Source organism: Pyxicephalus adspersus, chromosome 7, assembly GCF_032062135.1.
Source record: "Pyxicephalus adspersus chromosome 7, UCB_Pads_2.0, whole genome shotgun sequence".
NCBI lineage: Eukaryota > Metazoa > Chordata > Amphibia > Anura > Pyxicephalidae > Pyxicephalus > Pyxicephalus adspersus.
The window spans coordinates 53155577-53171442 of NC_092864.1; the positions used below are offsets into that span (position 1 = coordinate 53155577).

Consider the following 15866-nt stretch of genomic DNA (forward strand, 5'->3'; position numbering starts at 1 on the left):
GCTTTACAGGACCTATATAAGATGCTGTACAATAGGGCATTCCACTTCCTGAAAGCTGGATTTAAATTATTAGGATCTGTACGAATGCTGCTCAATAGCAATGTGCTATTTTCTGATAAAAAAAATGTACACATGCAGCAGGGCCTGTGTAGTTCTCTTTGCTATTTATCTTTCCCGTTTGAGTACTGCTGTCCAAAAGGTAATGGGAAACGGATATCAAGACAAAGTTGGGTACCAATCAAAGTTTTATAGTAAAACACATTTCATTTTAATTTTCAACTCAGTTTCTCACAAAATACAATATTTTATTTTTGACAAGAGACGTTACATACAATAAAAATAAAACACTTTTTTATCGTTTGAGAGACTTTGTTTTAAGTACTGCTTGGGTATTCCCAAATATTTATGTTACACAAAATTTAAAAAAAGCTTTACATAATTTAAATGATACATGTAAATAAAATATACAAACTCTCTGCAATATATCACTTTTATTTTGGAGAGCTGCTTATTTCTGCCACATCAAACAGATTGCTCAGGTGAAGATTAAATGCAATATTTTCATCTTTATATTTTTGTATGTTTGTTTTCAGGCTGTTCATGAGATCCCTCAGAGATGATGAGTGAGAATGTACGCTACTCATCGGTGAATCTGGTTTAGAATAGAAATGCAGAGTGCTGTCTGTTGAAGGTTTATGCTGTGAACGGACTACAGTAGCACTTTCTAGAGCCCCTTGTAAAGATGTGCTGGGAAGATACAGAGGAAGGCTAAGAGATAAATCTAGAGGTTCTTCTTCAAGTAGTTGTTGTAGCTTTTCATTGAATCTGAAAGCAGATAGTGGGGTGTTAATGGCATATCAAATACAAAAGATAACTGAACAGTAAAATCAGAGTAGAATGTACAGTATATATATATATATATATATATATTTATATATATTGCATATGAATATTTAATATTCTCCCATCAACCCAGCAAGTGGAGCGCTTGGTTCTCTTTAAACACAGCTGAATGAGTCAAAGCAGTGTCTCATCCCTCTATCTCTAGCTGAAGTGATTTCCTTTTCTTGGCTAACTTGCGTTATTAAAAATGCAAGCTTTTAAGATTTCTTCTTCATGCCTTACATAGTTCTGGAAACCCATATTTTTTTTTTTTTTTTTTACACAAGTTACCAGGAAGAAAAGACAACTATAAAAAACAAAAAAAAAAATAAAAATAAACAAAACAAAAACATTTCTTGATACACACTTGGGGCTATTGTAACAGGCAAGGTCGTGTGGATAGAGATCAAAGAAATAATAACCGGGTAAATAATTAAGAAATAAAATTTCCAGGCAGCCAAAATCACGCAGTGCTTTACAAAATCCATAGTCATGTCTGGCAAAAGGCTTCAAATTTTAGCGTCCCTGCCATAGTCACATAACAATAACACAGCTTAAGACCAAGTTTTGTGGGGGAAGCAGAATAACCCAAGTTTGTTTTTTAGGGATGTAGGAGAAAACTAGAGTAATTAGAGAAAACCCACGCAAACCTTAAGGCTTGTATGGGATTGCATTGCATCTAGGGGGAAGGCCTTGTTCTCTGCAGAAAATCAGGGGATGATCTGTCCTGATCTGTGAAGTTGACCTAATTTCTTACAAACCATACCATGATAGGTCTGTAGAGCCAAAGCAGTTTAGAGCAATCTTTCTGCTGGACACAAGCCCATGTGCTAATACAGTTTTATTAAGATAACACATCCTTACTTTTTACTCTCCTGTTTTTCTGCTAACAAGGAGCGATTCAGACGTGACTGAAGAGATTTTAGACTTTCTAAATCCTTATGTGTGTTTTCTTCATGTGCCACAAGTGAAGCCTCAAAAGATGGAGATGGGAGCAACACACTCCTCTTTTTGCTTGAAGAACAGCTATATGGAGAGCAAAGTTTAACAGCTTAACATAGCAAAATGTTGTTAAGTACAATGCACCTGTAACTCCCTTACCTGTATCACTGTAAAGAAGGTTAGGCTACATAAGTAATTGATGGTAAGAGATTCATATTGTTTTACCTGTTATGTGCAAAGCATCTTTACACACATGATGTGCACTACATTTTTTGTGTTAGCTATCACAATTGTATACATTGTATTCTAATGTACAATTAATTATACATTGTAATGTTCTAATAGTATTCATAACATACTTGGAGTATGCTAACCTAAAAGTACTATAAAATTGATTACTAAAATAAAGTCAGATGATTCCTTGGCCTTTATACCTGCCTCAAACATTCCAGGCTAGCAAATTTGCAAATTAGCAAAAACCCTCCAATAATATGATGAGATTTTAGGTAAGCCTAAAACCTTATTATTAGCAATATGCTCCTTTAGAGTAAACTATCTAGAATCAGTCACTGTGAAAAAATCACTACCAGTTAATAGTTATGCCATCACTACAGCCAACAGAAACCCTTACAAGAGGTTTTGGGACTGATATCAAGGATACTGGCTGTACAGCAGTAATGGAAAAAGTAAGACATGCAAATGATTGTCTTTGACCATTTCTACTCCGAACAAGCATACAGTATAGGAAGGAAGAAATACAGATATGTAAAATCTTTATGAGCAGAGATCTTTAAAGCAACAAACAATTTCAGTACAGGTTTCCTTTAGCTTACACAAATGATCCATTTCATGTACAGGTTTAATGTATTCCATTATAATATACAAAAACTGCTCACCTTTTATTCTCATCCTGTGACAATAGAAATGGATTAAAATGCGATGAAAAAAACTTTGAATTTGTAACATCTTTCTGTGCATTTTCATCATGTGTCGGGGAAAGCAGTGTAGTTTGAGATGGGTCCAGTTTACGTTTCCTTTTGCATAGAGAACTAGAGAAAAGTTTACCACAGTAGTTAGATCATGTATTCAAATAAGTACCCAATATGTATCTAAATCACATAATAGTATAATATAGGATTGCAATAAATAAAAACCCAGGCAACGCCGGGTAATCAACTACTATTATATATATATATATATATATATATATATATATATATATAAATAATTTTTTTTTTTTCAATAAAAGTGTGTATACAAGGTTTCTTAGCCAACCAAAGTATTGGGTGGATTGATTGCATTATCCTCCTTTCAGTTCAGAGATTTACACATAGTCTATCTAGCCCTGTCTTTCAAGGCAGAAAAGCTGATCTTTCCCTGCCCCAGTTTCACTTTAACTTATTAGTCCCCTACCCACTTTAACCCTGTAGACCTGTGCTCCATTTGAAACTGTTAAAAGTCTAGTATGTGATTGGGATGTGGAACAAAACTGGCATATCCAGAGAAAAGCCATACAAGTTTCCAATTCTAGTGCTACAAGGTAAGACTGCTGGCCCACAGGGCAGTCATGCAAATACTAGCTACAAACTAACCACCCAATATGGTGGCTGTGCCAAACAATGCAATTGGGTAAAGTATAAACAAAAATTTTAAAGATCACTTTTGTTTTTCCTGCTCTCCTGCAACCAAATCCTTGGGTTGTGTTGTTCCACAATGTGCCCTCGTTGATCTCCAAATACAAGAAAATCAAGGTTACTACATTTACTCAATGCAGCATATTAAAAGGGCTCCTTAAACAAGAGTCCCAAGCTCAGGTAATGTCTTGTAGAGGTAATGGCTGCATTATGTGTCTTTAATCTGCTTTAACCCCCCCCCCTAGCATTCTAATTCTGTCCGTATTTCCATGCAAAAAGCGTTACATTTTTTGCATGGAAACTTATTTTACATTGTTGGCTTATACTTCTTGGGTATACCTCACAAAAATAAAAAAAATAGATAAACTTGTAATATAACTGTACAGCAGCATGTATATCAAGCAATATTTGTTCTTTTTCCCATCAGCCCATACAGACTAATAACAACGTGTAAAAATCTGTGCTTCCAATACAGGCTACAAATAAGATAACCTGGCACACATTTATTGGTTCAGCAAGATAGGTAAACAGAGACCTGTTTACTTTTGGACCATTAAACCCTTGTCTGCCTAACCAGCTTTAAAAGGCGACTGTTGCAATTTGTATTGGCAGACTTGTTGAAATTTGTATTGGCAGTTTAATATTATTTTATAACTTGTAAAGACAATAAAGTATAGCACATATACATTAAGGAGAAACCATCTAAAAAAAGAAGACTTTAAAAAACATTATTTCATTGCTTTAAATAACTACCCTTCGTTAGCCATCAGTATGTCTCTCTCTGTGGTGTAACAAGCTTTTTGCCATGATTCTGGCAACTTAAAATCTTCCAAATCCTTTTCAAAGAAATATACATATAAGTCCTCCAGCGAGCCTATGAAAAAAGTAGGCAAATAAAATGATTGTGATAATATTCATGACAAGCTCTAAGAAGCAACTTGATATTTAAAAGAGGGGGGCCATTTACTAAACTCAAACTGATACAAATACAGTAGAACCCCAGTTATCCAGAAGTCAGATAACCAGCAACCGTCAGTTCCGCTTTCTGGATTGCTCCTGCAGCCCTAGCGGAGCTGTTGCATGTGTTCTGCATCCAAGAACACATACCACATCTCTGCTAGGACTGCAGGAGTAATCAGGAGAGCAGAGCAGAGCTCCACAGATTGCTCTACTTGGTGATAGGCTGACAAAACCGATGGTTTACCTTTTCTCATCCATTCAGCACTAGAGGTGTTAGGGAACAAGTCTCACCATTTAAGACTTGTGCTGAATGGCTAAGAAACTGGAGTTTCAGAGTAACCTCAGTTAACCAGAAACTACACTTATCTGGAATCGGCCAATCCCTGTGGGTGCCAGATAACAAAGGTTCTACTGTATATGAACGTGTGGCTTTTTTATAATCTTGCAAATGTATTAAAATAAAAGCATGAGAAAAATAAGACAGGATTATAACAGGAAAAAAAAAAGAATTATACCTGGGTAACAGGGTTCTGATGGAAACTGCTTGTCTGATTTTAAGGCTAAATTAGTATGCTCTAGTAGACTGAAACTATAGTTTTGAGCTTTACTAATACATATTTGTACTATCTCAGATACAGTAAATAATCCTAGAGTTAGAGATTAGGTACTGCAAATGTAAAAAATGAGCTGTATCTCATGCCTACAAAAGACTATAGTCATTTTCCTTTTTTGTTTCTTGTTTTTAACATTTTATAAAAATATGGGCACATATACTAATACCTTTAACATGTGCATTAAAAGGAGGACTCCAGTCTCTCAACTTGTGATTGATGCAAAGAGCTATCAAGTCATCCCAAGGTATTTTCTGTACAAATGACTCAGGGTCTGACTCTTCAACTGCATTGTTTTCAAGGCAGCGCTTCCAAACACTTTTAAGAAGCATTTGTACTTCAGAATCCAACACAGGTAAAGCATCTGCAGACTTGGAGATTTGAGATACATAATCCCTAATCATGGAGCAAACTGGGTGCCAAGGAGCTGTGAGGAAGAGATCATAAAAAAAACAAGGTTAGAAAACAAACTGCAACATATTGGTAGGTTAATTCAGCTAACTTTAAAGCTGATCTCCAGACTCAAAATATTTTTTCAACTAACCTCCAACCCTCTTTCAACTCATATTTCAAAAAATATCCCCTATGTCACCCCAAATTCCTGTATATTTTAATTTTTCTCCTTCTAATTTAGCAGCCCTTATTACGTCACATATTTTGTGAGAACAGGTTGGGCTGAGTGCTAGGTGGTATTGTAGGTGGTAACAGGGGAGCCTTAAAGTTAATATGCACTGCTGACAAATAGCAGAAAACTTAGGTACACAAGGTTGATAGTAGGTGGGGCTTTAGAGAAGTGGTCAGAAGATACCTAGTTTTATTAAACCTGCCCCCAGGTGGATTGAAGCTAAAGCAAGAGAAGGGACATTGGAGCTTTTACACTCAAATTCCAGCTGCGATACCACTAGAGTTGAGTTTGAAGCTCTGTCTGCTTTGGATGATGCTGCCTGATCTGCACAGAGGAACAGGGTTTTACCTTCTGTAAAAAAATGTCCACACAAATTACACGAACAAGACAAAGGAAACATTAAAACCCTTCCGGTTGCAGGTGAAATACCTCATGGTGAGCACTGTCAATATTGGAAACTCTAACAGGACAATAATATGGTTGTAGATGTTAAGTTAAGTAGTTCTTTCTACCAGCATGCAACAAATAGGAAAAAGTATTTCTAAAAATAAACAAAATTAACTGCTCACCCCCTTCTGGAGGCTTATCCATTTGTGGAATCTGGAAGGAGAGTACAGCTTTCTTTAGCCAAGCAAGGTGTTCCGGAGTGTTCCATTCCATTGGTGGCATGACAAAACTGCCCCTTGAAGATGTGAACTCTGTCACAGGCCAGGACAATCCCACAAATTTGCTTGATGTAACCACCTTTGCCAGATATGCAACTGCACTGTTATATAAATCAATAATGGCTGCAGGGTCCTGAGAGGGAAGGCCACATTTTTTACGCTTTGATATGTCATGATAGAAAGGGTCGCTAAATGCATGATATACCCCATCCTCTATGTACTGCCGGAATGGAAGTGCATGCAGCTGAGGAGACCGTGGACAATGGGAGACCAGGAACTGTACAGCAGAAGTGACCTGTAAATGATGAAAGAGAAAAAAGAAGAGAATGAATTTAAAAATTACATTTTATTTCTGTTCTGTACTATATTAAGCCACATTTTCTTTAACCCAGGAAAAGCTCTACTTCTCAATCAGCAATCCCATTCAAGAGAAGCCTTGTAGAAGGCGTCTGTCAGTAACTTAAATAGCCATTTTAAACTTTGTAGCCCTGTCTAAGAAAATATATCATAACATGCTTTCTGTTATTTGCTAGAATAGCCTCTTCAACTTTCACAGGGTCTAAGCCCTGTGGCTCTTCTATTTGCTTTTTTTTTGTTCTGGCAAATACAGGATAAAACACACGATCTGATGGTAGATATGCTGTTCAAGTAATTCTGGAAAATTTGCAATGATCACATAAGTAATAGTGCTGGGAAAAATCATTACTATTTAATCTGGGAAACAGGTGTTCATGTCACACTTGTTAGTACATAAGCCCATGCAAAGATTTTACATCAATATCTATGGTGTTCTTCTAAAGGGTTAAATGTATGCACCTGCTTAGAGAAAACAACAAACTTCTTTTTGGAGACTGAATTATTCCCGTAGATCCAGACTGGGGATAAGGGGTGATGTTTTGGTCTCCTGTAGTTGTTGCCGTTTGTAGCAATATGTGATTTGTACTACAAATGGGGAGGTGAAGTGTGTGTTTTTCTGTCTTGGTAATTTTGTTCTTTTTTATTGCATGATTGTTAAATAATGAAAAATTAAAAACAATAATCTGTTGGAGAAGTTAAAAACTACTCATTTGAGGCAGAAATTTGTAACTTTCATGTGTTCTATTCACCAAGTCTAATATACCGTATTTTTCGCCGTATACGACGCTCCGGAATATAGGACGCAACCAATTTTAAAGGAGGAAAATCTAGAAAAAAAAGATTCTGAAAGATTTTTCCCCTTCTGGTCACTCATGTGCCATTCATACCGGTATTCCCCTTCTGATCACTCATGTGCCATTCAAATTCCCTTTCTGATCACTCTGTGCCATTCAAATTCCCTTTCTGATCACTCTGTGCCATTCAAATTCCCCTTCTGATCACTCTGTGCCATTCAAATTCCCCTTCTGATCACTCTGTGCTATTCAAATTCCGGCGCTGTGCCGGCTTCTTTCGCTCTGCACTGCAGCCAGGAGGAGACGAGACACATGCTGCAGCCAGCGAGGACAGGAGACACACGCAGGATCGGGTATCGGGTGAGTATCCTATTTTAATTATTTTATAACACATTTGTCGTATAAGACGCACTAACTTTTCCCCTTTTGGGGAAGAAAAAGTGCGTCTTATACGGCAAAAAATACGGTAGGTGACTTGGTAGCAATTTATTGTTTTCAGCATGCAGAGCTAACACGTAATACTGTACTGTATCCTAATACACTATGACCAGTATTATCGAACACACTTGTTAAGGATAAAAGTTCCCAAATAAAATACATTTATAGCACTATTTCTAAAACAGGGAAACTGACATTCCCTCAAACATTCCCCCTTGGGAATCAATTATTGCCATTGAAAAACATGGATGTGGATGATTCCTGGATGGAGCCATTAGAATGCTATGTTTAACACTACTAGGAAAAGCGTAACTTTGGTCACATTTTAAAACTAGTGTTGCAATAGGGAGTCCCATTAACATGAAATTTTACTTTGCTTATCCTTCTTTCCTGCAGGTTTTTTACTACTCTGTGCTATTGCATTATGGAAGCCACTTCACTTCAATGATCCACTGGTTGCAGGTACTCTGACATCATCACATACATTGCAGGACCAGACAAAAGGTTCTGCTCACAATCCAGTACATTGATGTGAATAGGAGAACCCCAATGACCATCCAAGGAAGCAAGAGATAAGGCGAGTAAAAATTATTTTGATTGTACTTTGGTCAAAAAATAAGCATTTAACCCTTTCAGTGCAAGGGGAGTGTCATTAAATTATTCATTTTTAAGGACCATGGAGTTTAACTTAAAGTAATAGAAGTGTATTAATAATGTGAAAAATGTGCATAGAATTACTTACCACTTCAGTTCCTTTCATGTTAGTCACAGTTTCAGGTATTGATAATACAATGTAATCCGAAATAAGTTCACACAACACCAGTTCCGGAAGACCAAGTCCTGTGAAAACAAAGGCACATGAAGAATATAAATATAAAAGTCACAAATATGCTTATAAGTGATTTTACTTTAACATATATACAAAAGAAAAAAAACATGGACCTTCTTTCACATGTTGCTCTGTATCTAAAGAGGATCCTGGCACAAGTACAGCAAGACTTGGTGATGGATTAAAAGGTTTACAGTTCAGTAGCTGCTTTAGCTGAAGGGTTGCCGAAATCCAGTACTCTTCAGTTTTTTCAGACGCAAATGGTAAGAGAAACACAAGGCTATTTGTTCCCCATAATTCATTGTGACATTCAGCTTCTTCTAGTTCAGAAGCTGGAAGAGGTCCATGTACTGTCTGCCAAAATAAAGAAAAATTCACACATTAAAAAAATCCACAGGATCATCCAGTGACAATTAAAAAAAAAAAAAAAAAAAAAAGTAAGTCATGGAAAGAAAGCACACCTTTACACAGATGTTTAGGGACAGGGGGCATCCCTTCTGATGCACCAATGTGTTGTACAGTGCCAGTGTTTGGAGTTGACCCTTATGAGCATCTGGTGGCTGAATTCCTGCCCAGCAGAACTTTGCCTTTAACCATTCAGACAGAGCACTGTAATACAAAAAAAGTTAGTAAAACATTGTACCAAATGATGCCTTGAACCATTCTGACAGAACACCAGGATTAAAAGGTTATATTACCGGTTTAGATCATCAGGCTGACTAATTTCTGGCAGAGCCAATACTACTTTCCAGAATATGCAGTTCTTCCATGAAGGCAGGTAATTTGCAATCAAAGATGGCAGCTCCAGCGGTGTCCATGCAGCATCACTGTTAATAGGCAGAAAGATTGGTAGAAAAACAGAAATTTAGTAGTAGCACATAAGATAATACTGAGAAATCAAATTTTGGCAAATTAATATAATACAAACCAAAGCAGCTCTTGAAGGAAATGCTGGACTTTCATTTTGTGTAGAATTTGGTTTGTGCGCTGTTGTGGACTGTTAAGCAAGAAAAAACAGTTACTGGCCATAGAAGTAAACATGTAAAATATGTGTGTTCTTGTGGTCCTTCATGGCACTGCACAATCATAACAAAGACAACTTTTGCAATAGCTCCTCTACTGCAGAAGTGCAGCACTCTACTGGATGGCTGGAGTACAGCTCATCCAAAGTAATGAATGTGACCTTGGTACATGTGCAAAGTTGTATATGCATTCGCCAGCCAGGTCATTTTTGTTTTTTTGTTTTTTGCAAAGGTTATGCATTGCTGGGTAGAGCTTCACAGTACTAAAAAAAATGCAGACAAAAAGAGGGAGGCTAATTTTATACCAGACAGGCTGCACTGAGGAAGTAAAGAGTTTATTTAAACTTGTCCATTAAAGTTAGCAAGGTTCCATGCCAGCATAAAGGCCTCAGCCTTAACACAGCAAGAACTGGTGATTGGATTCAACCTTTCAAAGCAAAGAAAAAATGGCCAATGTTTACCTTATCTAGCCTTTTCTCTAAATTTACAAACTCTAAAACTCAAATTTAAAAATAAAAGGCTAACCTTATAAAAGAAACAAACAATTTTCCAGATTGTCCCAAATCCACAATCCCCTTGGGCTGGTTTTTCAAATGTTGCATTGCACTAGGAATCAATGCCTTTAGTGTGCCATTATAGCCCATTGAACCAGGAGCAGCTGGAAATCCTCTCATCTGACGCCTCAGTTTCTTTCGAGCAGCCAAAACTTCCCGCCACCTGGGGACAAAAGAATATAGATACCAAGCAAATAAAGACCATAAACAAAGACATAAGTTGTTTTACAGATTTACAAAAGATAGCATGTGAGACCTTTGCAAGTATTTTCTGCAAAGCTGCATATCATGGAGAGTTTGCTTGGCTATTTGGCCCAGTTCTCCTTTCACAAACTGATCCACAAACTTTTCGCTCACATGCTGGGAGCAACGGGTAATGCGCTCATTATGATCTTTTTCTTTGGCTTTCCTGCAAGAAAAACATTTAGTGTCACATACAAATGAAATACATATTTACATCCTAACCATAAAGGTTTTTTTTAAGTAATACAGCAAAAATAGAATAAGTGCGAAAGCATAAACATTGATTTAAGGTCATATTTTCCAATACTTTTATTAGGCCAAACTTGAATATTTAGTGTGTGGTTATTTGATTGCTGTAACACAAATGTTCAGGAAACCTAACTTACTGTAACTTTAAATAAGCATTGCTAAGAAAGTGGGTAGGCCTCTAGGCCAATGAATATGAAACAATAGAATAATACATTTTATGAAAAAAAAAATTGGAAATCACAGATAACTTACTGCAGCTCTTCACTTGATACTTTCTGGATGTTTTCCTTGAGCACTACTTTTAACAGATTATCAAACTCCGACTGACTGATCTCGGAAAGCAACTTCTCCCTTTCCCTAATTTGCCTGTTAAAAAAAAAATAAAAAAAATTGGACATGCCAGTAGATTAAAGACACATGATGATTTACATGTACAATAGCCCAATTCAATTTCCAAAAGCTTTCAGGACACAGAAAAGAAACCTACTTCTACTATGAATTCTCTTTTTCTTTAAAACCTCCGTGACCCATTACCTAGATCAATCCCAACAATGGCCCACTAACTACAACAAAGTGAAGATGGGTGAATAAAGCCTTTACATTAGGAAAAGCAAGAAAAGTCTTCTCTTGGGATGCTGTCTAACAAACTGAAATTGGCGCTGCAAAAAAGAAATAAGAAGCAACAAACACAGCAAAGTTAAGCAAAATTTGTATGCTTTGTTTTAAGGGCATTTTCAGGTCTTAGGTCATGGAATTAGGTTGACTTCGGATTTGACACAAAATTCTCCCTTTTTGTATGATTTAGCATCATAATGTATTGTATGGTGGTAGAATTGCTGTGCTGCATTTAACAGATAACTGTAAGTCTAGTTCTTTTTATGTTCCTTAGAAACTCTCTAAAACTAAACCTCAGGACAAAAGCAGAAGTTGCACATCACACATTAGTTTTAGAAAAGATCTGCAGCATCAATAGGCCTAGGGCACTGGATATCACATTTTGAAGCACCCTTTCTCTCTGTATCCAGGAACTTTTTGAGGCACTAAACATTTCTCCAATTTCCTCTCTGGTGAAAAAGAACACAATGTAGTAGGGCCTGTGTTAACAAGACTTAGCAAAGTATTGCACCCTATTTTGCTGGTCACCAGATAATATTCTATGCTAATGGGTATTCTGTATATATTAAGTACCTTAAGGATTAGTTTACATGGGGTGGCAAGGCAGGGTGCAGTTATTGCATTCTCACAAAACTGAACTGCAGGACTTCAAGCTGTATCTGACTTGTTGCTACCCACAAAAAGAGAATAGGGGCAGATGACTAACCGTAAAACCACCTGGACACTTGCTCATTTTAAACAAGTATGGCACTGGCCCAAAGGCTATAAGTGTGGCACCTGAACAGAAAATGAAAGAAAGTCTATTTGAACCAATCCCAAGGGCTAACTGATAAAAGATATTAAGCTATTAGATATTTAATAATTGGTGGTTTTATAGTGGCCAAAAAGCTTACCTGGCTTCTTCAGCCTTTCTCCGTTTTTCCTCCAGGACTCTCTCAGTCTCCGCTTTTACTTCTTCTTTTGAAACCGTGTTTGATATATCCAAGATTACAGCTGCGAGAAGCCTGTCCGCAACCAAAGATGACTCTCTAACAAACAGAAAACATTTTTCAGCAGGGCAATAAGATACCGACAAGTAAAGTAACACTCTTGATAGATTTTGATGAAAACAAGACAAATTATTGGTTACCCAAGTGCAGCAGTAATGTAAGCAGCTCCTGAATGGCTGACATCAATGGTAAATTCTTTCACAACCTCCTCCACAATAATATTAAGCACAGCAGCAACATCCTGTATTAGAAAATAAATTGTAAAACTGGTAAAAGAAAGATGAAATTAAACCATATTATTGTCTGAATTAGCACTCGAAAAGTACCTCATCCCTAAACGTTGGTTTGGGCGGAGATGGAGGGACCTCAGGTGGCACAATGGGTTGGAAGACTGATTGGCTAGGAATAGATGAAGACTCCTGGTTTTCTTGTAGAAGCACAATCGTACGTTTGGCAGGGACAGGGATGGAAACCTCTGGTTTAAAGGCAACAACTGAAAAAACAAGAATTAGAATGTTGGTAACAATAAATATTACATTTATACACTCTTGACGCCAGAACATTTTTATCTTATTTATGGCCTGATTTGAAAGGCTTTTGTTCCTGTCAGATGGTTTTAGTATTCCTATATGGGAATTTAAAGATTATTAAAAATATCTAATATAGGTAAACTACAGGTCAAATGCATGTCAATTAAATATGGTTAGTTACATATACCATGGAAAATTGTATTATACCTGTATAACCAATGCAAAAAACAACCAACCTGTTGATCCCAATAACATTGCAAAGGTGTCATGTACACCTATCTCCAAAAGTATATTCAGCCTTTCAAGTTTTTATCTTGGGACTACAAAAGTTTTAATCATATGATATGGAGCAAAGGAGAGGCAAGGGAACACGGAGGTTTAGCAAAGACAACTGGGGAGAATTGGCACAATTTCCAGTCATTTCAGTAGAAAAAAGTTCTAATTAATAGCTTAGCAGGACATTTAGGAGCCTAGGGCGTTTCTACCAAAATGAGGGCCATTCTGCTGCATTTTCAGGGTCTTAAAAAAAATAAAGCATAGGAAAGTGTGCATGCATTGCATTTTGCTTGTATTTGCATGTATTGCTTTTGTCCCCTATATTCAAACTTTAAAACCTCTATGCACTTTAGATAAAATGCAGTATATGAATTATTACTACGTTCTGAAAATAGGCCGACCCATGTTATCTCTCAGGTATACGAGATATTAATCGGATTATCTGCCAACAAGGCTCCCACCTTTACGAGTTATTGGGAGAAGGAATTAGGGGTAGTTATCTCACCACTGGAGTGGGAAAGGGCGTTCATGCTGACTCATAAAATGGCTCTACCTTGCAAGGCCCAAGAGACCAATTATAAAATTATTTCCAGATGGTGTTTATGCCCCATAGATATTCATCGAATCTCTTCCTCGATCTCCGACAGGTGCTGGAGATGTGACTCCCACCGGGGTACATTGTTACATATTTGGTGGGATTGCCCTGGTATTCGTAGATTATGGGATCAAATAGCAGATATCTATAATAATGTGACAGGCTCTAATTTAAAGCTCACTCCTCAAATGTCCTTGCTATCCATTCTTCCTGGGTCCTTTAAGATGTGTAAGAGGGACGTGCTTCGCCATTTTCTCACAGCGGCTAGAACAATTATACCCAGAAAATGGAAACAACCCCTGGCACCCTCCATGAGAGATTGGCTGGTGGAAATGGAAAAAATTAAATATATGGAAAGATTAATAGCTGAAGACGAAGATAAGATGGAGCAACACAAGCTGACGTGGTTGGCTTGGGACTGGTTCAAGGAATCGCCCCAATTTAAATCAATGTGGCAATAAATCTTGCAGAGTGTTGGAGAGTTGTAACTTTTGTTAGGAATAGGTTATAATGTACTATGGATTTGTTTTTACGAAAGGCCAGTCGGATATTCCCCCCCCCCCCTCCCCTCGCCCTACCCCATGTTTGTCCCTGGGCTAAATGTTTTGCCTTAATTTTTGGTTGGGAATCAATGCTGGCATTCCCGGTTGTCACCGGAGTGGGGTTAGAGAGTGGTTTGACAGTTCCCGAAGAGTATTACAGCTATTGATTCCCTCATATTTGATTGGGTTTCTATTTTAGGCTTTATAAAATCTCAGGTTATGGGATGTTCCCCTCTATGTTATTCTCTACCTCTCTTTTTTCCTTATTTTCTCATGTGGAGGATCCCATCTTATTTTCAATATTGTTATGCTATTGTAAAATGTAACATGCTGTATAATGTGATTTTACAACTGAGGGCCGAGAGGCTCTATGCTTATGTATGTGTTATTTTCTGTACGAGTTATGTTTTGTTATTAATACTCAATAAAAAAAGGATTGTAACAAAAAAAAATGCAGTATATGTTGTCAGACTTGGCTATCCAAATAGAAAACATGTAGCAAGAATTAAACAAGAAGCAGGCAAATATTTTCCAATAAGGAGTTTTACTTGACTTTGGGTGAAACTGTACATGTCCAGCTGTTTTCCTAAACCTTGTAAGATGATACAGGATTCCGTAAACTTGGAGGTTACTGTGCAAAAAGAGTTCCATAGATGCATTTTCTTGCAGAGGCATAATCATCATGTGATTTAAACTAACCTGTTGCTTCTTCACTAGACTTCACTGCAACTTCAGTTGAGCTGCCAAATCCTATGTATCTGTTCTGGGCATCAAAGCTACACACAGGTGTGTGCAAGGTAAGTGTTGGTAGTTGGGCTCCATTTACCACCTCTCCCACAGGAACATTACATTTGTCACTGATCTGCGTACTTTTCTTTGGCTGCAAGGGAGCCTCGGGTTCAGCAAATGCAGTGCGGCTTAATTCTACAAAACTACAAAACAAAAAATAGGAAAACAAGTGTTGAGACTAATTTGGGCATTTCCTTTTTACAACCAGATATTTATTCATAAAGAGGATACAGATAAACAATAAAAGTCATTTTACTTGAATCAGTGCAATAGTGCCCTATTTATACATTTGACAGTGTTAGAAAAGCAAAGAAGAACAGAGAAAAGTATGTTATTCCAAGATTTTTCTGTACTCTAGGATTGCAGATACTATTTTAAAATGATTTCTAGTTGTGGTACCTCTTATTTGTTAGGTTAATGGCTTCAACATACATTTACTCCTGGATTATTAAAGGAGACTAGAAAGTTTTAAAGTTTGTTTGGTTTAGAAAATGAAAATTACCCACTAAAACACATCACAAATCATATCAAACATGCTAGAAATCATTTACCCATCTGACACACTTAAGCCATAAGCGGTGAGGAATGCTGCAGCTTGATCTATATCCTGGAACAACAAAAGACGAACAATCTCCTCTAGTGGAAATAAAGTGGGCCGTTGAGGACTAAAGGTATAAGCAATATTGAGAACCTGCAAAGCACTTCGACGTATCTGTTAAAAAGAT

At 37.1% G+C, this 15866-nt stretch overlaps 1 protein-coding gene across 1 annotated transcript in view; it reads right to left on the minus strand.

Moving 5' to 3' along the window:
• Positions 1–244: 244 nt before the first annotated feature.
• MCM3AP (minichromosome maintenance complex component 3 associated protein) overlaps positions 245–15866 on the minus strand; it is a 30701-nt gene continuing 15079 nt past the window's right edge. The window contains exons 11-29 of the mRNA XM_072418463.1: positions 15693–15853; positions 15052–15284; positions 12736–12902; positions 12550–12650; positions 12314–12448; positions 11058–11171; positions 10570–10722; positions 10285–10476; positions 9666–9734; positions 9436–9564; positions 9199–9346; positions 8851–9091; positions 8651–8748; positions 6224–6614; positions 5199–5456; positions 4212–4332; positions 2721–2873; positions 1747–1908; positions 245–825 (exon numbers count right to left, since the gene is read on the minus strand). Coding sequence (XP_072274564.1) covers positions 492–825; positions 1747–1908; positions 2721–2873; positions 4212–4332; positions 5199–5456; positions 6224–6614; positions 8651–8748; positions 8851–9091; positions 9199–9346; positions 9436–9564; positions 9666–9734; positions 10285–10476; positions 10570–10722; positions 11058–11171; positions 12314–12448; positions 12550–12650; positions 12736–12902; positions 15052–15284; positions 15693–15853 — 3360 coding nt within the window. The 3' untranslated portion in view covers positions 245–491. The remainder of the gene's footprint in view (positions 826–1746; positions 1909–2720; positions 2874–4211; positions 4333–5198; positions 5457–6223; positions 6615–8650; positions 8749–8850; positions 9092–9198; positions 9347–9435; positions 9565–9665; positions 9735–10284; positions 10477–10569; positions 10723–11057; positions 11172–12313; positions 12449–12549; positions 12651–12735; positions 12903–15051; positions 15285–15692; positions 15854–15866) is intronic.